The sequence below is a fragment of the Phyllobates terribilis genome, unplaced genomic scaffold, assembly GCF_046119375.1.
Source record: "Phyllobates terribilis strain yellow unplaced genomic scaffold, ASM4611937v1 Scaffold_8__6_contigs__length_399053987, whole genome shotgun sequence".
NCBI classification, from domain to species: Eukaryota; Metazoa; Chordata; class Amphibia; order Anura; family Dendrobatidae; genus Phyllobates; species Phyllobates terribilis.
In genome coordinates, this window is record NW_027362768.1 from 91,558,334 (window position 1) to 91,582,284 (window position 23,951).

General features: G+C 44.4%; 1 protein-coding gene across 4 annotated transcripts in view; it reads right to left on the reverse strand.

Moving 5' to 3' along the window:
- Positions 1-12,514: 12,514 nt before the first annotated feature.
- The window catches only part of PIGC (phosphatidylinositol glycan anchor biosynthesis class C), a 52,908-nt gene continuing 41,471 nt past the window's right edge, over positions 12,515-23,951 (reverse strand). For all 4 annotated transcript variants that reach the window (XM_073643142.1, XM_073643144.1, XM_073643143.1 and 1 more), the window contains exons 2-3: positions 18,516-18,603; positions 12,515-16,233 (exon numbers count right to left, since the gene is read on the reverse strand). In XM_073643142.1, the coding sequence (XP_073499243.1) occupies positions 15,233-16,183 (951 nt within the window). In that variant the 5' untranslated portion in view covers positions 16,184-16,233; positions 18,516-18,603 and the 3' untranslated portion in view covers positions 12,515-15,232. The remainder of the gene's footprint in view (positions 16,234-18,515; positions 18,604-23,951) is intronic.

Consider the following 23,951-nt stretch of genomic DNA (forward strand, 5'->3'; position numbering starts at 1 on the left):
GCCAGGCCAGCATCAGCAGGGGTGACAACACTACCAGCCTGACCACCACCAGCATGATCAGGCACATGGCAGCAAAGCACCCGACTTTGTGGGGCGAACCCCAGGGTCCATGACCAGTGTCAGCGGGTGTCACCACTGCTTCTTCCGCTGTTGTGCGTGTAAGAGAACCCCCTGTTGTGCGTGCAAGGCTATCCCCTGTCCATACTGCATGCAAATATGCCCCCTCCTCTCAGTCTTCACTTGTTATGGCAGTTTCTCAAGAAACGGCATCAACGTCCATGTCCCACCGCAGCATTCAATTGTCCATATCCCAGAGCTTTGAATGAAAGCGCAATCCAACGCCCCACAGGCCACAGTCCTAAATTCGCACATTTTATGACTGCTTGCATTGGAAATGCTGCCTTTTAGGCTGGTGGAGACGGAATCCTTCCGCAACCTTATGGCGGTGGCCATCCCTCGGTACCCGGTCCCCAGCCGACACTATTTTGCCCTTTGTGCCATCCCCGCACTACACAAGCACGTGTCCCAAAACATCTGCCGTGCCCTCAACAACGCAGTTACTGGGAGAGTCCACTTGACAACGGACACGTGGACAAGTACTTGTGGCCAGGGACGGTACATCTCCCTGATGGCACACTGGGTAAACATAGTCGAGGCCGGGATTCAGTCGGACCTTGGGACGGAACACATCCTCCCCACACTGAGGATTGCGGGCCCTATGTCAGTCAGAGTTGCCCCCACAGTGTACAGCTCCTGCGCATCATCCTCCTCCTCCTCCTCATGTTCAGCCTCCATCTCAGATATCACCACATCAGTTACAAGCTGGAAGCACTGCAGTACTGCCTCAGCCAAGCGGCAACAGGCTGTGCTGAAACTCATAAGCTTAGGTGATAAACCTCACACTGCTTGTGAGTTGTGGACAGCTGTGAAAGAGCAGGCAGATCTGTGGCTGAGACCGCTGAACCTACATCCAGGCATGGTCGTGTGTGACAATGGCCGTAACCTGGTGGCGGCTCTGAGGCGAGGCGAGATCACACACGTACCATGCCTGGCTCATGTGCTTAACCTCGTGGTTCAGCGGTTTCTTAAATTGTACCCCGACTTGCCAGATCTGCTTGTCAAAGTACGCCGCCTGTCAGCTCATTTTCGCAAGTCGGCTACAGCTTCCGCTGCCCTTGCTGTGTTGCAGCAGCGTTTGCAGCTTCCGGGACACTGACTGGTGTGTGATGTCCCCACACGTTGGAACTCTACCCTCCACATGTTGCAGAGGATTTGTGAGCAGAAGAGAGCAGTTGTGGAGTACCAGCTGCAACAAGGCCGTCAATATTCAGGTCAGACTCCACACATAAGACCTCAGGAGTGGACCTGGATGTCTGACATATGTATCATCCTGACAAACTTTGAGGAGTCCACCAAGATGGTGAGTGGCGATGATGCCATCATTAGTGTCAGCATCCCACTTGTCAGTCTTTTGCAACGCTCTCTGCAGAGAATTAAAGAGGAGGCATTGCAGCCAGAGTATGATGAGATGGATCAAGAAGCCGTAGGGGGCGATTACACACAGCCCAGCCTTATCTCATCCCAACGTGCATTGGGGGACAATGAGGGAGAGGAGGAGGAGGAAGAACAGGAGCTGGTATCATGCGTTGTAGACGGTAGTACCTGTACAACTGTCATACCGTCGGTTGAGCGTGGGTGGCCTGAGGACAGGGAGGAGGAGGAGGAGGAGGAGGAGAGCATGATCAGTTGTCATTTTGGTGAGGACACGGAAGTCTTGCCCGTTACCAGTCTGGCACGCATGGCTGACTTTATGTTACTCTGCCTTAACCGTGACCCTCGCGTTGTCAAAATGTTGGGTGACAGTCATTACTGGTTGGTGACACTTTTAGACCCCCTCTACAAGGAGAACTTTCACTCTCTTATTCCTGAGGTGGAGAGGTCTACAAAAATGGGGCAGTACCAGAAGGCCCTTGCTGCAAAACTGTTAAAAAAATTCCCATCTGAACACGCTAGCGGCAGAGGTCACAGTTCGTTGACCAACCAAGGCGTACAGGCGAGAGAGACACAACTCCAATCCAGCAGAGGCAGGGGAACACTGTCAACGTTCTGGGACAGTTTTCTGAGACCCGCCCAGCTTACAGGCCCTGAGGCGCGGGGTACTCTCACAAGGAGTGGAAAGTTTCAAAAGACAGTGAGGGAGTACCTTGCCGACCGTACTAGCGTCCTCCGTGATTCCTCTGTGCCTTTTAATTATTGGGTATCCAAGCTGGACACTTGGAATAAACTCGCTCTGTACGCCTTGGAGGTCCTGGCCTGTCCTGCCGCTAGCGTGTTATCGGAGCGTGTTTTTAGTGCTGCTGGGGGAATTATAACTGATAAGCGCACTCGCCTGTCAAGTGACAATGCTGACAAGCTCAATAATATATAAAGACCAAGCTCAACTTATGAAGAGGGGTGCCAGGAACACAACATACTCGTCAATGTAGACAAAGATTCCGGCACACCAAATGAATTTAAAGAGTCAAACGTATGATGAACCCCTGTGGGGTTGAAACGCTGGGCAACTATACTGACAACACCTTGAGCAAGTATATATTGGAGAAATAATTAAAGCACCTATTATTGTATTCATACGTTTGACTCTTTAAATTCATTTGGTGTGCCGGAATCTTTGTCTACAATGCTGACAAGCTGACCCTTATCAAAATGACAAGGGTTGGATTGGGCCAGACTTCTCATCACCACCAAATGACAGCAGAGTAACATAAAGTCAAATCCACTGTTTTGTTTCGGCAGGTGTATTCCCATGCACTGCTTCACACCCACACATGGGTATAAGCTTCCTCATTTCGGTTGTTTTTTGCTCTTCTCCTTTTCCGCAGCCTCCACCACCACTATACCACCAGGGTGACCGTGGTCCGTGTTGCCAGCACTGCAAGTTCCTCCGTCCTAATTTTTGGCAGCTTTTGCTTGGAAGGCATAGGCAAAGACTATGGGAGACCCACTCCCCAATAATGGAAATAATGCTTTTAATATGCTGTACTGCATGGCTCTTGTAAGGGGCATTAAAATCATCTTGCTAAGCTACTGTGACCTCCACGTCTCTTCCACGGGGCATTGTTATTGTCTTTTCATTCCACTGCGACCTCCACCACTCTTCCAAGAGGCATTAAGACCGTCTTATTAAGCTACTGCGACCTCCACCACTCTTCCAAGGGGCATTAAAACCGTCTTGCTAAGCTACTGCGACCTCCACCACTCTTCCAAGGGGCATTGATATTGTCTTTTTATTCCACTGTGACCTCCACCACTCTTGTAAGGGGCATTAAAACCGTCTTGTTAAGCTACTGTGACCTCCACATCTCTTCCACGGGGCATTAAAATTGTCTTTTTATTCCACTGCGACCTCTACCACTCTTCCAAGGGGCATTAAAACCGTCTTGTTAAGCTACTGCGACTTGCACCACTCTTCCAAGGGGCATTAAAACTGTCTTGTTAAGCTACTGTGACCTCCACGTCTCTTCCACGGGGCATTGATATTGTCTTTTTATCCCACTGTGACCTCCACGCCTCTTCCAAGGGGCATTAAAACCGTCTTGTTAAGCTACTGCCACCTCCACCACTCTTCCAAAGGGCATTGATATTGTCTTTTTATTCCACTGTGACCTCCACGTCTCTTCCAAGGGAAATTAAAACCGTCTTGTTAAGCTACTGTGACCTCCACGTCTCTTCTAAGGGGCATTAAAACCATCTTGTTAAGCTACTGCGACCTCCACCATTCTTCCACGGTGCATTGATATTGTCTTTTTAATCCACTGTGACCTCCACGTCTCTTCCAAGGGGCATTAAAACAGTCTTGTTAAGCTACTGTGACCTCCACGTCTCTTCCAAGTGGCATTAAAACCGTCTTGTTAAGCTACTGTGACCTCCACGTCTCTTCCAAGGGGCATTGATATTGTCTTTTTATTACACTGTGACCTCCATGTCTCTACCAAGGGGCATTAAAACCATCTTGTTAAGCTACTGTGACCTCCACGTCTCTTCCACGGGGTATTAAAACCATCTTGTTAAGCTACTGTGACCTCCACGTTTCTTCCAAGGGGCATTGATATTGTATTTTTATTCCACTGTGACCTCCACGTCTTTTCCAAGGGGCATTAAAACCGTCTTGTTAAGCTACTGTGACCTCCACGTCTCTTCCAAGGGGCATTAAAACCGTCTTGCTAAGCTACTGTGACCTCCACGTCTCTTCCAAGGGGCATTGATATTGTCTTTTTATTCCACTGTGACCTCCACGTCTCTTCCAAGGGGCATTAAAACCGTCTTGTTAAGCTACTGTGACCTCCACGTCTCTTCCAAGGAGCATTAATACCGTCTTGTTAAGCTACTGTGACCTCCACGTGTCTTCCAAGGGCATTAAAACCGTCTTGTTAAGCTACTGCAACCTCCAACACTCTTCCAAGGGGCATTGATATTGTCTTTTTATTCCACTGCGACCTCCACATCTCTTCCAAGGGGCATTAAAACCGTCTTGTTAAGCTACTGCGACCTCCACGTCTCTTCCACGGGGTATTGATATTGTCTTTTTATTCCACTGTAACCTCCACCACTCTTCCAAAGGGCATTCAAACCGTCTTGTTAAGCTACTGTGACCTCCACCACTCTTCCAAGGGGCATTGATATTGTCTTTTTATTCCACTGCGACCTCCACCACTCTTCCAAGGGACATTAAAACCATCTTGTTAAGCTACTGTGACCTCCACGTCTCTTCCAAGGGGCATTGATATTGTCTTTTTATTCCACTGCGACCTCCACCACTCTTCCAAGGGGCATTAAAACCGTCGTGTTAAGCTACTGTGACCTCCATGTCTCTTCCAAGGGGCATTAAAACCGTCTTGTTAAGCTACTGTGACCTCCACGTCTCTTCCAAGGGGCATTGATATTGTCTTTTTATTCCACTGTGACCTCCACATCTTTTCCAAGGGGCATTAAAACCGTCTTGTTAAGCTACTGTGACCTCCACGTCTCTTCCAAGGGGCATTAAAACCGTCTTGCTAAACTACTGTGACCTCCACGTCTCTTCCAAGGGGCATTGATATTGTCTTTTTATTCCACTGTGACCTCCACGTCTCTTCCAAGGGGCATTAAAACCGTCTTGTTAAGCTACTGTGACCTCCACGTCTCTTCCAAGGGGCATTAAAACCGTCTTGTTAAGCTACTGTGACCTCCACGTCTCTTCCAAGGGGCATTAAAACCATCTTGTTAAGCTACTGCGACCTCCACCACTCTTCCAAGGGGCATTGATATTGTCTTTTTATTCCACTGCGACCTCCACCACTCTTCCAAGGGGCATTAAAACCATCTTGTTAAGCTACTGCGACCTCCGCCACACTTCCAAGGGGCATTAAAACCATCTTGTTAAGCTACTGCGACCTCCACCACTCTTCCAAGGGGCATTAAAACCATCTTGTTAAGCTACTGTGACCTCCACGTCTCTTCAACGGGGCATTGATATTGTCTTTTTATTCCACTGTAATCTCCACCACTCTTCCAAGGGGCATTAAAACCGTCTTGTTAAGCTACTGTGACCTCCACGTCTCTTCCAAGGGGCATTAAAACCGTCTTGCTAAGCTACTGTGACCTCCACGTCTCTTCCAAGGGGCATTGATATTGTCTTTTTATTCCACTGTGACCTCCACGTCTCTTCCAAGGGGCATTAAAACCGTCTTGTTAAGCTACTGTGACCTCCACGTCTCTTCCAAGGAGCATTAATACCGTCTTGTTAAGCTACTGTGACCTCCACGTGTCTTCCAAGTGCATTAAAACCGTCTTGTTAAGCTACTGCAACCTCCAACACTCTTCCAAGGGGCATTGATATTGTCTTTTTATTCCACTGCGACCTCCACATCTCTTCCAAGGGGCATTAAAACCATCTTGTTAAGCTACTGCAACCTCCACCACTCTTCCAAGGGGCATTAAAATCGTCTTGTTAAGCTCCTGTGACCTCCACGTCTCTTCCACGGGGTATTGATATTGTCTTTTTATTCCACTGTAACCTCCACCACTCTTCCAAAGGGCATTAAAACCGTCTTGTTAAGCTACTGTGACCTCCACCACTCTTCCAAGGGGCATTGATATTGTCTTTTTATTCCACTGCGACCTCCACCACTCTTCCAAGGGACATTAAAACCATCTTGTTAAGCTACTGTGACCTCCACGTCTCTTCCAAGGGGCATTGATATTGTCTTTTTGTTCCACTGCGACCTCCACCACTCTTCCAAGGGGCATTAAAACCGTCGTGTTAAGCTACTGTGACCTCCACGTCTCTTCCAAGGGGCATTAAAACCGTCTTGTTAAGCTACTGTGACCTCCACGTCTCTTCCAAGGGGCATTGATATTGTCTTTTTATTCCACTGTGACCTCCACATCTTTTCCAAGGGGCATTAAAACCATCTTGTTAAGCTACTGTGACCTCCACGTCTCTTCCAAGGGGCATTTAAACCATCTTGCTAAGCTACTGTGACCTCCACGTCTCTTCCAAGGGGCATTGATATTGTCTTTTTATTCCACTGTGACCTCCACGTCTCTTCCAAGGGGCATTAAAACCATCTTGTTAAGCTACTGTGACCTCCACGTCTCTTCCAAGGGGCATTAAAACCATCTTGTTAAGCTACTGTGACCTCCACGTCTCTTCCAAGGGGCATTAAAACCGTCTTGTTAAGCTACTGCGACCTCCACCACTCTTCCAAGGGGCATTGATATTGTATTTTTATTCCACTGCGACCTCCACCACTCTTCCAAGGGGCATTAAAACCGTCTTGTTAAGCTACTGCGACCTCCGCCACACTTCCAAGGGGCATTAAAACCATCTTGTTAAGCTAATGCGACCTCCACCACTCTTCCAAGGGGCATTAAAACCATCTTGCTAAGCTACTGTGACCTCCACGCCTCTTCAACGGGGCATTGATATTGTCTTTTTATTCCACTGTAACCTCCACCACTCTTCCAAGGGGCATGAAAACCATCTTGTTAAGCTACTGTGACCTCCACGTCTCTTCCAAGGGGCATTAAAACCGTCTTGTTAATCTACTGCGACCTCCACCACTCTTCCAAGGGGCATTGATATTGTCTTTTTATTCCACTGCAACCTCCACCACTCTTCCAAGTGGCATTAAAACCGTCTTGTTAAGCTACTGTGACCTCCACGTCTCTTCCAAGGTGCATTAAAACCATCTTGTTAAACCACTCTGACCTCCACGTCTCTTCCAAGGGGCATTAAAACCATCTTGTTAAACCACTCTGAACTCCACAGCTCTTCCAAGGGGCATTGAAATGTTGTTTTTAATTAACTCTAACCTCCACGACTCTTCCAACGGGCATTGCATTTCCTCCTAATTTTAGTCAGCTTTTGCTTTTCAATGCATAGGCGAACACTAAGGGAGACCCACTCCCCAATAATGGGTAGAAGGTTTTTAGTATGCTGTAATCCACGTCTATTTCAAGTGGCATTGCAGTTCCTCATCATTTTTGGAAAGGCTTCCATTCATTGCTTAGGCCAACAGTGTACAGGAGACCCAGTTGCTATAAAAGGAAAAAACAGTTTAGTTAAGGCCCTCTGACCTCCATGTCACTTCCAAGGGCATTGGAGTGCCTCAAAATTTTTGGTAGGCATTGCACTCACTGTATGCCCTATAACTGTGTAGCCGAACCGCTCATTTTGGTACAGAAACATATCCTACAAGACATGTGTGGTTGACTGGCCTGATATTGATGTGAATGATCCCTGTTCCTCCAGCTCTTTCTCCTTTGCCACCACCTCATCCATCATTCATCACCTGAAGCTTTGCTTTAACAGGAGTCATAGAACTGGGATAGTAGCAGGAAAACATCCAGCAATCCTCAGAGGAGGTAGGATATGCGCCAAAACGCTGACCACCTCAGGCCTAGCCGCTACTACATACATGCGCTTGCATTCCAAGGAACAGAAAGCTAAGGAGATGGATGGCCTCATGATCATGAATAATTTACTCGTTGTGTAGGAGGCCGACCACTGCTGCTGTCTACCTTCTGAACTTTGTGTTGAAGCCTGATTGACCCAGGACCCGCAATCCTCTATGTTTGGAGGATGTGTTGCATCCCAGTGTCCAACTGTTTCCCGGCTTCCACAATATTAACCCAGTGTGAAGGCGTCAGTGAGATGGACCATCCCTGGCCACATTTACTTGTCCACGTGTTTGTGGTTAGGCTGTCCTTCTGTGGGCACCCGGCCGCGGGGGTGGCTGGGGACCGAGTATGGACACCCTGCCGCCCCCTGGCGGCTGGGGACCAAGCGTGGACACCCGGCCGCCGGGCGGCTGGGGACTGAGTATGGATACCAGGCCGCCGACGCAGCCATGACGTGGTGGCCAGATTCTGCCTCCACATGCCTAAAAGGCCCAATTTCAAGTGCAAGCAAGCAGTATAGTATTGCAGCCTGTGGGTGGGTGGGTGGTTGGCTGCATATTTGCGCTTGCATTGCAAGGAATGGGGGAGGTACAAGTGAACACTGCCCTGGGACAAGGACTTGCACGGGGATAGTTGCAAGTCTGCATCTTCTGATGCGGCAAGGATCACTTCTGATGGGCACACTTTTAGGCAGTGACCTAGGTGTCAGAGATGCTTCTAGGGGTCTTCCCCATGCTGTTTCCATGTCTTTTCAGCACTGTATGCATGTGTCACACAGCACATGGCCAGATAAGGTTGTAAAATGTTAAAATGACATTTCCCGGTGAATGCATTTGTCACGGTTGAAAGCAATACAAAAGTGCAAAAACGCATAAAAAATGCTACTTGTGAACATAGCCCAAGGTGTGGAGGAGTATTTTTGTTTTTGGTTATTTATTTTATCTTATACACAAGTCTTTACCCTGGAAAGGAAGCTCCTTAACATATTTCACAGGAAAGCAGTTTCAGTTTTGTTTTTGAACGTTTTATTGTGAGCCCGTAAAAGTGGCTTAATACCTCTGACCACGATGTTGACAGCAGTGACCTGGGGGTCAGAAATGCTTCCTGGGGCAATCCCCATGCTGTCCCCATTTCATTTGAGCACTGTCACTATCGTTTTGGGCACTTTTTAGGCTTTCTACAGACTGCCGGGGGTGCCGCCGCAAAAATGCTCGGGTCTCCCATAAATTAACATTGGGCTCGTTGCTCGGGTCTAGCACCCGAGTATCACGGTGAGCTCGGCCGGAGCTTCGAGCACCCGAGCATTTTAGTGTCCGCTCAACACTAATGAATACCAAAGTCAGCGCAGCCGTCTATCATGAAATTTTAGAGCACTTCATGCTTTCCTCTGCCGACAAGCTTTTTGGAGATGGAAATTTCATTCTCCAGCAGGACTTGGCACCTGTCCACACTGCCAAAAGTACCAATACCTGGTTTACAAACAACAGTATCACTGTGCTTGATTGGCCAGCAAACTCGCCTGACCTTAACCCCATAGAGAACCTATGGGGTATTGTGAAGAGGAAGATGAGAGACACCAGACCCAACAATGCAGACGAGCTGAAGGCTGCTATCAAAGCAACCTGGGCTTCCATAACACCTCAGCAGTGCCACAGGCTGATCGCCTCCATGCCACGCCACATTGATGCAGTAATTGATGCAAAAGGAGCCCCGACCAAGTATTGAGTGCATTTACTGAACATACATTTCAGTAGGACAACATTTCAGATTTTAAAAACATTTTTCAAGCTGCTGTTATAAAGTATTCTAATTTACTGAGATAATGACTTGTGTTTTCATTGGCTGTAAGCCATACTCATCAACATTAACAGAAATAAACACTTGAAATAGATCGCTCTCTTTGTAATGACTCTTTACAATATATGAGTTGCAAAAACTGTCATTTAAATCAGATAATAACAGATTACTGGATGCCGGATTACATGTAAGTCGATCATGAAATGTGTATAACATATTAAAGGTGGCCTGTCATAGGGGCTGATTTAAAGTAGTTTTCCAGGATTTCTTTTCTATTTAGCCCTTTAGACTGGCTGTTCTTCAACCCTTTCTGGTCACATGATATGTGATTTGACAGGTCACATGATAGGTGTGGCGGGTGACATGTGATAGGTCATATGATGAACACATAGAGGCTCTGGTGCACATTTATTAAACAATAATAGGAAGCTGAAAAAGTGGATAGCACACTGAGCAAGGTTATTTTGTTCATACACAGCACTATACATAATAAGGTAGGACACTATGTAATAAAGGTTTCTACACCCAATAGGAGAGGACACTATGCAACATGGGATGGTGCTTTTCATAATAAAAGAGGTTGTTTTACAAACTAGACTATTACTCGCATTATATCCTTGCAGGCCATGCAGTACAGATACAGAATAAATATTTGCATCCAGTGATTTTCTGATGACGTCTCATCTGAGTAGTTTTCTTTTTTCTCTTCTCCATCTGATCAGACCTTCATATTGACATCATCCAGCCAGGACTCATTACTGCGGAGTTTGCTGTACAGATCACCTGAAAATATGAAATCCACAAATATATTACCTATACCCACTCTCTTGTGTCCTCTGCCACCCCGAATTCAATACCAATACCAGTCACAGTCCTCTTTATTATCTTCCTCCTATGCCCCGCCAATTCACTAACAGTCTCTGTCCTGGGTGATCTTCCTGCACTCACTGTGCTCCCCCCAATTGCGCTCCTAACCACTGTGCGCTCCCACAAATTGTGTTTACCTCTACTGTGCTTTCCCACTAATTGAGCTCCCATGCATTGTGCTTTTCCTGACCTTGTGTTCTTCTTCTCCACTCTGCTCTCCCCCTGTATTCTCTCTCACCAATTGTGTTCCCCTCCTCATTCAGTTCTACCCCTCGGTGTGTTCTCTCTTCCACTGTTCACTCTGTGGATGGTGCTCGGCCCTTCTGTGTGTCCTCCCCCCGATGCTACTCTGCCTCTCTGTGTTCTCTCCCACCAATGGTGTATCTTCCACTGTGCTCTCCTTGTTATTTTGTTCTCCTCATTATGTTCTCTCTTCCACTGTTCTCATCCCTGATGGTGCTATGCCACTCTTTGTGTTTTCTCTCTATTGTGCTTTGCCCCTCTTTGTCTTGTACCCCACCATTGTGCTCTATCCCTCATTGTGTCTGCCCACCCCCCACCAAACTACCCCCACATTCACCTCCTGATGATGCCATGTGGTGCCACTTCCCTGATCGGCAGTTGCATCTTCTGAAAGACGCTAGTGGCATCATGACATCATTGTACCACCTGTATTATAGAGAATGGGGTACGAAGCCAAGGATGGCTTCCTGCAGCTCCCCTATTTTCAATTGCAGGCATCTTAGCTATAGGAAGGCACCCTCAGATCCCTGCCCTTTGCTATACTAATGAAAAATAAGTCAATTATATTGGAGACAATCAAGCCATGGGCCCTCCCGGAACCATGAGCCTGCGAGTGGAAGCCCAGACTGCCCTCATTTTGATCTGCCCCGACAAGGGGACATTTAATTTGTTTAAAAAAATCTGATCTTTCTATAATGCCTCCAGACAGCATTAGTGATCAATGATCAGGTCCATACATAGGCCTCCCTCTCTTCTTCTTGCAATTATCAGGACACCCAAACATCCTTACATTTCACAAAGAGGGTATCCCATTGCAGCCATGTCAAATATTTACATTTTTGTGCAGTTTTTGAGATTCCAGACATGTTGACGGAAAGCGTTTGTCACGATCCCGCCACTCGCTGTGTCCTAGGGACGCTATGACTGCTCAGCCGCCGTATGGATAGAAGGGATGTGTTGAGCTGTCAGTGCGAACGCATTTCAGACTGTTCTCCTTTGTTATATGTAAGTCTGAAAAGCGTTTGCTTGTAATTCAGTTGATTTTGAACTTGCGACTTTTTTAATATTTTCTACAATAAAGAGAGTTTTTATGAAGATTTGGATGCTTGAATTCCTTCCTAACCACTCATTCTTGTGGCAGGGCAAGTTTCCCCTGCATTGATCTTCATTCATGGGTCAGCTGACCTTTTTCCATACTTTGCTTGATAAAATAGAATGGGTACGTCTCCCACCAGTGAAAAACACAACTATAACGCAGATGTGAAACACGGACGTCCGACTCAGGCCCAATTCTGTAATTTGGATATGAAGAGGTTCGAGGGACATTTGGGCCAAAATTATGGCTTTTCTTAATTACACTAATGATAGCAAATTATATTCTTACAAAACCTTTTATTATTATTATTATTATTATTATATAATTTTTAAGTGTCATTGATTCCAGGATGCTGTACATATGAAAAAGGTTTACATATACAGTGGGGAAAATAAGTATTTAATACACTGCCGATTTTTCCCACCTACAAAGAATGGAGAGATCTGTAATTTTTATCGTAGGTACACTTCACCTGTGAGAGACAGAATCTAAAAAAAAAATCACATTATGATTTTTACATAATTAATTTCATTTTATTGCATGAAATAAGTATTTGATACAATAGAAAAACAGAACTTAATATTTGGTACAGAAACCTTTGTTTGCAATTACAGAGGTCAGACGTTTCCTGTAGTTCTTGACCAGGTTTGCACACACTGCAGCAGGGATTTTGGCCCCCTCCTCCATACAGATCTTTCAGGTTTCGGGGTTGTCGCTGGGCAACATTGAGTTTCAGCTCCCTCCAAAGATTTTTTTATTGCGTTCAGGTCTGGAAGTGGCTAGGCCCCTCCAGGACCTTGAAATGCTTCTTACGGAGCCACTCCTTATTTTCCCTGGCTGTGTGTTTTGGGTCATTGTCATTCTGGCAGACCCAGTCACGACCCATCTTCAATGCTCTTACTGAGGAAAGGAGGTTGCTGTTCAAAATCTCACGATACATGACCCCATCCATCCTCCCTTCTAGACGGTACAGTTGTCCTGTCCCATTTGCAAAAAAGCACCCCCAAAGTATGATGTTTCCCCAACAATGCTTCACAGTTGGAATGGTGTTCTTGGGGTTGTACTCTCATGCCTCCTCTGGATCATCCAGATGGTCATTGGCGAACTTCAAACGGGCCTGGACATGTGCTGGCGTGAGCAGGGGGACCTTGCGTGCCCTGCAGGATTTTAATCCATGACGACGTAGTGTGTTACTAACGGTAATGTTTGAGACTGGGGTCCCTGCTCTCTTCAGGTCATTGACCAGGTCCTCCCATGTAGTTCTGGGCTGATTCCTGACCTTTCTCAGAATCATCCTTACCCGCCGAGGCAAGATCTTGCATGGAGCCCCAGACTGAGGAAGATTGACAGTCATCTTGTGTTTCTTCCATTTTCTAATAATTGTGCCAACAGTTGTTGCCGTCTCACCAAGCTGCTTGCCTATTGCCCTGTAGCACATCCCAGCCTTGTGCACGTCTACAATTTTGTCCCTGGTGTCCTTACACAGATCTTTGGTCTAGGCCATGGTGGAGAGGTTGGAGTGTGATTGATTGAGTGTGTGGACAGGTGTCTTTTATACAGGACATGAGTTCAAACAGGTGCAATTAATACAGGTAATGAGTGCAGAGTAGCAGGGCTTCTTAAAGAAACACTAGCAGGTCTGTGAGAGCCAGAATTCTTGCAGGTTGATAGGTGATTAAATATTTATTTCATGCAATAAAATGCAATTTAATTATTTATAAATCATACAATGTGATTTTCTGTTTTTTATGTTTACATTCTGTCTCTCACAGGTGAAGTGTACCTACGATAAAAATTACAGACCCCTCCATTCTTTGTAGGTGGGAAAACTTGCAAAATCGGCAGCGTATCAAATACTTATTTTCCCCACTGTATTTAATACATATGGAAATTATAATGAACAAACAGTGACTGGTAGGGGTTACAATCTACAGGGTAATGGGGAAGGAGGCAGTAGGTCAGGGGGTTATTACACTAAACGTCTGCTTCTTGGTTACACAACACTTTCATTTCTTTAGCAATTACCTACAATAAAGAACTAGAAACATGTTACTCATATATGTGTCAGTAACATGTCACATCCATGTAAAAGAAAAGATGCAAAACCTGTTACTATAATGTCGATGTCATTCGGATTTCCAATACACAACGCAATTATAGGATTTTAGCCACCTGACCTTCTACTGTGAAATAAATGTACATTTGGTGTCTCTGTGCGGGTTAAAAGGAATTTGTCACCAGGTTCTTGTCACCCCATTCAAGAGCAGCATAGCGTAGGGGCAGAGGTCTTGATTCATGAGATGTATCACTTACTGGGCTGCTTGCAGCAGTTTTGATATAATAAGTGTTTCATCTGCTGTAGATCTAGCAGTTCTCTAAATGCTGAGCTCTGTATAGCCCCGCCCACTCCACTGATTGGCAGCTTTCTGTGTAAACTGTGCATAGGCAGAAAGCAGCCAATCAGTGGTGGGAGGCAGGATTAGAAAGAGCTCATGAATATGGAGGACTTTATGGCAACAGGGCTACTAGTCCTCTAGTGATAATCTCCTGCTGTTAAAACAGTGATTTTATCAAAATTACAGCAAGTTGCCCAATAAGTGATACATACCTGGAATAAGGGTCTCTGTGTCTATAAGCCCCTGTACTTTGTGTCACCCCCACCTCTTTGTAGATTGTAAGCTCTTACGAGCATGGTCGTCATTATTTTTGCTTTAATTATTGTATTATCTTTAGCTATGTTCCTTATGACTGTTGTATATGAACCTCTGAATTGTAAAGCGCTGCGGAATATGTTGGCACTATATAAATAAAGATTATTATTACTATGCTGGTGTTACATTAGGTGACAATAACTTGGCGACAAATTACCTTTAAACAAGACAAAAATTAAGAAAAAGTAGCATTTTTTCCCCACACAAAAAGGAAAAAAGGCAAAAGTAGTTTTATACATTTTTGTAAAGTTCACCTAAGTCAGGAAAGAAATGGATTTGTAGGGGAATAATTAGGACAAAGTGTGGTGTTCTGGTGCCCTCTAGTGGTAAGAATTGAACATGACTCCTGATATAAATGAAGCAAATGAGACAAGTGAGACATTTATTTTCATAAAACCACAGCCGCCTCACATTTACAATAAGCGCAATCGTCCATATACCATTAAATAAATGTACATTTAAAAATAATATTAGATGTATATATATATATCTTTATATATATATATATATATATATATATATATATATATACACACACACATACATACATACATACACACACACATTAAAAAACTTAATCCAGAAAACGAGAGAGGTCTTCCATGATTTCTGCCTCATCCCAAGGCCCATGAATGTTGTCTTTGAAGAGCTGTAATCTGATTAAATAATATGGACATATAAAAGCCACCGACGTGAGCAACAGGAAAAAGAGAAAGGCTCCGACTCCAGATATACTTAATAGTCCCACCACGGAGAACAGAGCAAAATGAAATGTCACGCAAATATACGTCCGAGGAGTATAAGCCCTTAGTTTTCTCTGTAGACTGGGCCAAAGAGCAAAAATCTGGATTGCAAAGGTCACCATAGTAAAAGCATGGAGAGAGCGAGGAAGTCGGGAAGCCAGACACACAGAGGCAAAAATGGCCATATTAATTGACATTGTGCTCGAGACTACAGCCGCATTGGCTCCATAGTCAAAGAAGACAAGGTGACCTATGAGCATGAGAACCGACATGGCGTAGATGGTGTCCGTGCTTATTGACTCTGTCAGGGTCTTTAGTACAGGAGAGAAGCCATAAGTAAATGCTATAAACACCAGGGAACTCTTCAAGTCGTCCCATCGGGTCCGGCCGCACTCCTTCCGCCCTGCACCACTGTCAACAGCATCGAAGAGAAGGTAACCAAGCAATGTAAAGGCCAAGCAGACCCCACACAACTTTTGAGGGGAGAGCAGGTCCTGGTCCATGTACCACCAAATAACGGAGAAGGAGCAGACGCTGCAGAGTTGCTGAATGACCATGGCGGATTCGAACACCACAGCCCAGTAGCTGTAACGCCGCACGTAGATGTTCTTCCTTAGTTCTTCCAGGAAGCTCCTATCTACGTAATTGTCTGGGAAAGGCTGACGCTCATATAAAACCTTCTTCCATCTGGGAGGGTCACTGGCAGGGTCAGGTGGAGCACTAGCTCCACATCGGACACTTGTATAAAGCTCAGAGTTGGGATTCTGCAGAACCGGACTCATCTTCTTCTTAGATTTTAAGAAAATACAAAAGTGGATGCAAAAACCATCATCTGCAATAGAAGAGAAAAATATCATTGTACCATATCACAAGCAGAAGTCATGCACAGGACCTGATTCATCAAAGCGTTGACGCCAGGATTCTGGCGGAAAAAAATTTGAAAAGTTGCATAATTTTGGCGCAACTGGAGGCTGGGCTAAAACTATGTGACTTTTGGCGTTCTCATAGCATTTTTGCCTAGCTATGACAAAGTGGGACTGGGGGGAAGCGTGGCAATCGCCGTTTATCAAATTCAAGACAAGAAGCAGCGTTTACTATGTCACACACCTTTCTCCAGCAGGGACTGGAGTAGGACTTGTGGTGAGGAGCGCATAGAAGTTCAGACTACTTGTCTGACGCTCTTGAGGCGGACATCTCTTCATGAATCAGGAGCGTCTGACCGCAGCACATCTCCTCATCAAAACCGGCATGAACAATCATGATCATGAATCGGGCCCATAATCTTTGAAGGTATGAAGATATATGGCACTCCTATTAGATGAAGGGTGCTCAAGAAGGGTCAACATCCAGTAGATCAAAAATATAAAGTAATTGGCACTCAAAAATTAAGATTTTTCTCCGACTTTATCTCAGATTTTCTTGTTAGGCAATCCAACAAAAAAACTGTTAACGTTTCAGTCCAATACTTGGACCTTCATCAGACACAATTTGCAGTTGGTTCAATAGAAAGTATTATAGGCAAAGAAGCGCCTCATACTTTGCTTTCTATAGCGTTTCTTTTCTTACAATATTTTATACTGAACCAATGACAATTTGTGTCTGATGAAGGTCCAAGTATAGGACCGAAACGTTACAATTTTTTGACAGATTGCCTTACAATAAAATCTGAGATAAAATCTGAGAAAAATACCATCTGCATTCTGTAGAGCCAAGTATTTTTTATTTTTGATCCATAATCTTTGAAGTTAGAAAAAAGTATTGACTTTGACATATCTCCCTGAAGCACACCTAAAAGTAAGACCATATTGACACACCAGTGTTTGTCACATTACATGGAGCTATTGACAAAGTTTTTCATGGTGATTGACAATCTGTATAAAAAAAAAAAAATGAAGACGTGTCCAGTCTTGGTCTGTTTTACAGACAGAACTTGTAAGTGAAGGGTCCAGATAAAGAAAGTGGAAACCTGCATGGTTTTTGGAATACGAGAAAAAAACGGAAAATGTACTGATCACAAACGTTCAGTTTCTTTGTGGATGTAAGCAAAACACTGACATGTGAATAAGGCCTGGATGTTCAGCAATGTTCATTTCAGAAATATTTTTGGGATCTAAGGGGTAATGATTCTCCTCGTGGAGAGTGACAAGCCAGGCCTGGCATGTCAGAGTGAGGAGACTTATGAGCCATGCATGCCCCTCTGGGAAATTAAATATGCAAATTGTCTCTTCAGAGAGAAAGAGGAATAGAACTCTAGCGCCACCTATTGGAAGAAACGATCCTAAAAGTCAATATCGACTCTTTGGTTTGGCATTTATCCGAAGCCATACGGCAAGGCTTGTTAAAGGGTTGATATTGACTTGTAGGATTGCTGCTTCTAAAAATGGTGCTAGAGTTCCTGTCCTCTTCCTCGCTGGAGACAATTTGCATATTTAATTTCCCAGGAAATTAAGGAACTTAATAATAAGAGCAGTGCTGTGGAGCCAGTAAGCCAAACTTCTAACTCCAGCGCTGACTCCAACTTCATCATAGATGGCTCATGCGTGACAAATAGTAGTGACAAATTTACGGTGTTTGCTTAAAGGGTAATTCTCATAATCATACATAGTTGAAATTGCAAAGTGTTTGTAAATGCAAGTCACGTTGCTATTTATTTGCCATTAAAAAGCCTTTCCTCCTCAAGAATGAAGGAATTATTAATTTTAGTTACTGCTCGTTGCCTAAGTTACCGGCCACCTTTATATTCTATCATAGGTGGCCAGTCTCCAAGATAAGGAGTGCAGTGCTTACAAGCTCCTTCTAATAGAGATAGTAAGCACTCCTTCAAAGAAGCAGAAGGAAAGCTGCTCCATACACTGTATAGTGGCCATTCTAAGGTACTGCAGCTCAGCTGGCATTTACTTCAATAGGAGCTGAGCTGCAGTACCGTCTGAGAACAGACAACCTTTTTAAATGCATGAAAATTGTAAAGGAAAGCAAGTGATTTGGAGATGTGCAAAAAAATCAAAAGAATCAGCACATCGCAATGAGACAATGGGCGGGTGATATCACATTGTGTCCTACCAGCTCTGGAAGACCCGTATTCTCTAATCTTGTAGAAACCTTTCAATTACTTACATCACAAGAAATGTATTCTCCTTCCTAATGTTCAGCATGAAAAACGTCTCCTTCCTGGTTACAGCGACGGACGGACCCAGAGCAACACCTAAGAAAACAGGAGAAACGAGTTTTATAAACTGCGGCAGTGAATGTCAATGTGATAGCTGCCACTACGCAGTGTCACCGGAAGTGACGGAGCTGGCCTTCACTTCCTATATAATAAGGCTGTGTTCACATGTTGTGTTTTTGCTGTGTTTTTTTTCTGCAAATTAAAAGCTGCTTTTTACAGAACCAGTAAAAGCTATAAGATCTCAGAAATCTCATGCACACGCTTGGTTTTTTTCTCCTGACTAAACTGGAAAACTGATGTCTTTTAAAGCAGCAGCATGTATATTCTTTCACCGTTTTTGGAGCATTTTTTCACCCATAGAAAACAATGAGTAAGAGTAAAAACGCTGCTTTCAGTTTCTGGTGAAAAAACGCAGGTACAGCAGGATGTGAAACCCATTTATTTTGTGATTTCACCAACTATAAACCATAAGGTCTTGGTATCGTGGCATGAGCATCGATTTTCCACGGTTAAGTATTTCTTCATTGTAAAGTAATTTGCACTTAATTTTTTAAAAGAAATTCCTTTTGTTTCCCCCCACGCTAAGCATAGTTTAATTGAATTACTGATGATTAAAATAAAGGGGCTGTCCTGTCCAGAATAACAAGTTTGTCGTCACTCTGTGTGAGTATAGTCTTGTGAATCTCCCCAGCACACACACTGTGCGCTGCGAGGATTCGCCAGTGTCTGCGCCAGGAACGGCGGTCAGGTATGCGATATGCATACTCCTGGCCAGAACCAGTCAAGTGGGCGCGGCCTCGCTCAGAACGGCGGTCAGGTATGCGATATGCATACTCCCGGCCAGAACCAGTTAAGTGGGCGTAGCCTTGCTGAATATAAGTGTATTGAGCAAGTCCGCGCCCAGTAGAGGGGTTCTGGCTGGGAGTATGCATATCGCTTACTTGACCGCCGTTCTGAGCGAGGCCCCGCCCACTTGAGGGGTTCAGGACAGGGGTATGCATATTGCTTACTTGACCACTGTTCTGATAGCGTGCATGCCTACTAGAGGGGTTCAGGACGGGAGTATGCATATCGCATACTTGACCGCCATTCTGAGCGAGTCCACCCCCACTATACGGATTCTGGCCGGGAGTATGCATATCACATACTTGACCGCCATTCTGAGCGAGTTCACCCCCACTAGATGGATTCTGGCCGGGAGTATGCATATCACATACTTGCGGCTTTTCTGAGCGAGTCCGTGCCCACTAGAGGGGTCCAGGACGGGGGTATGCATATTGCTTACTTGACCACCGTTCTGATAGAGTGCATGCCTACTAGAGGGGTTCTGGAAGGGAATATGCATATCACATACTTGACCGCCGTTTTGAGCGAGTCCGTGCCCACTAGATGGGTTCTGGCCGGGAGTATGCATATCACATACTTGACCGCCGTTCTGAGCTAGTCCGCACCCACTAGATGGGTTCTGCCCTGGAGTATGCATATCACATACTTGACCGCCGTTCTGATAGAGTGCACTCCCACTAGACGGGCTCTGGCTTGGAGTATGCATATCACATACTTGACCGCCGTTCTGATAGAGTGCACTCCCACTAGATGGGCTCTGGCTTGGAGTATGCATATCACATACTTGACCACCGTTCTGAGCTAGTCCGCACCCACTAGACAAGTTCTGCCCGGGAGTATGCATATCACATACTCGACTGCCGTTTCCGGGACAGACACCGGCGAATCCTCGCAGGGCACAATACATGCGCTGAGAGAATTTACAAGTCTGCAGTTGCACAGAGCGACTGTAGACTTGTCATTCTAGACCGGACAACCCCTTTAATGATATTTGTTAAAAGTAAACAATGTCCTACCAAACTAACATAAAAAAAAACTTTCCCCCCTAAATAATTTGATCAAATTGCCATTTTTTGCAAAAATGTTTTATGGATTCACATACATCTTGCATTATTGGCATGATACCTTGTATTGTTCATGCTTGCATGGTGGAAGCAAAGCTGAATTTTGGGATCCTGAAAAACGCAGCAAGACAAGCAGCAAAAAAATGCAGCAAAACCTACGTTTTGGATGTAGTTTTTTTTACTGCCAAGAGATCAGGTTTTGGCTGCAGAAAAAAGCAGAAAAGCACAATGTATGAACATAGCCTAATTAGACATGTGTCTGATGTGACCTTATTTTTCCAGGACATGGACCGGACTTCCTTTGGTACAACAGAATAGATGTAGGTACACCCTCCTGCAATAAGGAAGGTTTATTAGTCCACTTTTACAAGAATCAAATTCATTCATATTACACACAGGACATTCAATCAATAAGGTCTAATAGGTTTTTTGTAAATCAACCCATAAAATAATTGACCCTAGTGACAACTGATTGGTGCCAATGTCACTTGTGAATGGGACTGTCTTCTGCTGGACCATTGGGGTCCATTATAGGGTCAGATCCCACAGAAGAATACTTTGGCGGTTTAGGGTGTCGGTGCGACCCTTGACTCCCAGTGTGACGCACATGATAAATCTAATAGTCTTCATTTGCTTTCGATATAGGTAGCAATTGTGAATATTGATAGGATGCCCAAACCGGAAGTGTTCTCACGCAAATCCAGTGGAAGACACGCAGTACCGGCCATATTACATCACAGAAAAAGGTAAATAAGAAGCAATTATTAACCTTCCCAATAAACACATTAGCGGCACATCCAGCCTGCTCTTCATGTATAAATTATATTATCTGAAGATCAAATTGTGATGTACAACCAGTATGGTGACAACATTAAGATTTTATTGTTTCATTGTAGTTTAGGTAAGTTTGCAAATTATCCTAGTAAAAGTAACAAACCATTTTGCGTCTACAGCTCCCATGCAGGTCTATGTGTCTTCCTGGAAACAGACTACAAATAATCCCTGTATGTAATGTAGTCTGATCCTGCAGTCCTAATCTAATCTAAGAACAAGGCAGACTACAAGCACATTTATTTATTGTATGTAACCATGACGACACATAAACCTGTACAGGAGCTGTATACAAAAAAACAGTAGAATATCATATAAACCTTGCAAAGCTGTTTTTTCATTGTTTTGGATGTCTTGCGGCCTTGAAAAATTCAATATAAAAAATACACAGTATTTTATAACTCCCTCCCTTGTATTCTAATACTATATAGTTTTAGCATGGTAATAGAGAATGTTTTATGTTATACAGATTAAAAATAGGAAGTCTAATAAATAAAATGTGCCAAAAATGACTGTTCTGTATATTGGAAGCACTCCGAGGTTATGGCGGCTGCTGCAGGCCCAGGCGTACACTGATCACTGCTGGGGAAGCTTGTGCTCCGCTCCTCACAATCAACCCGAATTCTTAGTGATGTGTCTATTCAAGCAAAGCCAAGAGGAGCGTGTAAGTAACAATTCGGTTCAAAGAGGAAATCTCACATGTTCACAGCAGCCAAAAAATTTTCAGTTTTAAACTAAACAGGGATACACCAACACATATTGCGTGTGTTCTACTTTCTGCCATAAAAGAGTTATAGGAGAACAATCAAAAAATCCATATTAATCCAGACCTGAAGTCAAGAACAAAACTTATCTGTATGGAAAACTCCTACCCTTCTACCACTGTGTGCTTTCTAGAACTTTCTATATTCTCCAGCTATATTCCTCTCTACACCCCTTTTTTCTGTACACTCCTCTTCCTTTTCTCTCCATTCACTCTTATCTACTCCCCTTTCTCTCCATTCACTCCCCTGCACGCCCATTTCTCTCTGTTCACTCCCCTTTATCTTTGTTCGCTCTGTTTTCAGTCTGTGTAATCCCTTGCACTCCCCTTTCATCCTGCTTTCTCTCCAGGTGTGCACTCCCTTTTCTCTCTGTTCACTCTCCTGTACTTCCCTTTCTTTCCATTCACTCCCCTGCACTCCCCTTTCTCGCTCTTCCCTCTACTGCACTCCCATTTATCTCCCTTCACTCTCCTTTCCATTCACTCCTCTATACATCCATTTCTCTTCTCTCTATCTTCTCTGCACTTTCCTTTTTCTCCATTCATTTCTCTCTACATCTCTTTCTCTCCTTTATACTCCTCTTTCTCTGTTCACTCCTCTCTATTCCATTTTCTTTACTTTCCTTTATCTCCTTTGTTCTCACCTTTCTCTCAGTTTACTCCCTTGAACTGCGCTTTCTCTTCTCTCTACTTCCCTTTCTCTCGGTTCACTCTTCTCTACTCCCCTTTCATTCCTCTCTACTCCCTCTTCTCTCCATTCACTCCTCTATACTTCCTTTTATCTCCAATCATGCCCCTTTCTCTCTGTTCATTCCCCTACTCTCAGTTTAGTCCCCAGCGCTCTCCTTTCTTTCAGTTCACTCGTACTGTGCTTTGTTGCACATTTTCTGTGGCAAATATGCACTGAACGTACACAACTAAATCAGAGAAAAGTGACATTTTTAAAGTGATTACAATTTGAAAGCAGGTCTGTCACCAGATTATACCACACACCATATACACTATCAAATAAATCTCTTAAATCTTGCTGAGGACTTACTTTAAAAATCTATTTCAAAATGGATGCATAATCTTGATATTCAAATGGGCATTTTATCAGTCCAGCTTCAGAATGAGCGAGATCATGAGTCCAAGTGTATTCATTCTCCGCCCAGCCAGGCTGACTGACAGCTGCAGCTTGTACTGAGCAGTGTGAGATCTCAGCAGCAGGAGGAACACTATGGAACTGTCAGACTAAAGCTGCGTTTCACGATAATCTTTTAGTGTAAACAGCCTGTTGATTATCCGATGAATGAGAAAAATGCATTTTTTTTAAGTTCTCCACAAAAAAATGTAATAAAGGTTAATCAATAAATGTAAAACTACCCCAAAACTGTGATAGAAAAAAAAATCAACTTTTATCGCTTCACACAGCTGCAAGTCTGAAACAGCACACAGAGGAAAGTAGAGCAACCATAGGAGATTTGCAAGGATGAATGCACAATATGAATAGTGTCCAATAGCAGTTTGTGATGCTTAATGCAACTGATGGATTATATAGGAGCTAGCAAACAAGAGGTCAAGCAGCACATGTGAGGGTTTGCAGAAATCACAGTAGTTTTGTAAAGATGAATGCACAATATGAACGGGTGAGCACTCCAAACAACAAGTGAACACAAATTTCAACACCAAGACACAGGTGTGTGTCACACTTGGCTTTAAGAGACCTAGGGAGATTATGTCACTGATACTCGCTGGGACACTTGTAAAACCCAACATGGAGCACAGCAGAAGGCGGTGGCCATAGAGGAAGGGAGTGGAGCCTGGCCCAGCTGAGACAAGAATGTAACAACAAGAATTGATTGGTGAGAGTTTGACTTTGAACTCCCACCCATCACGAG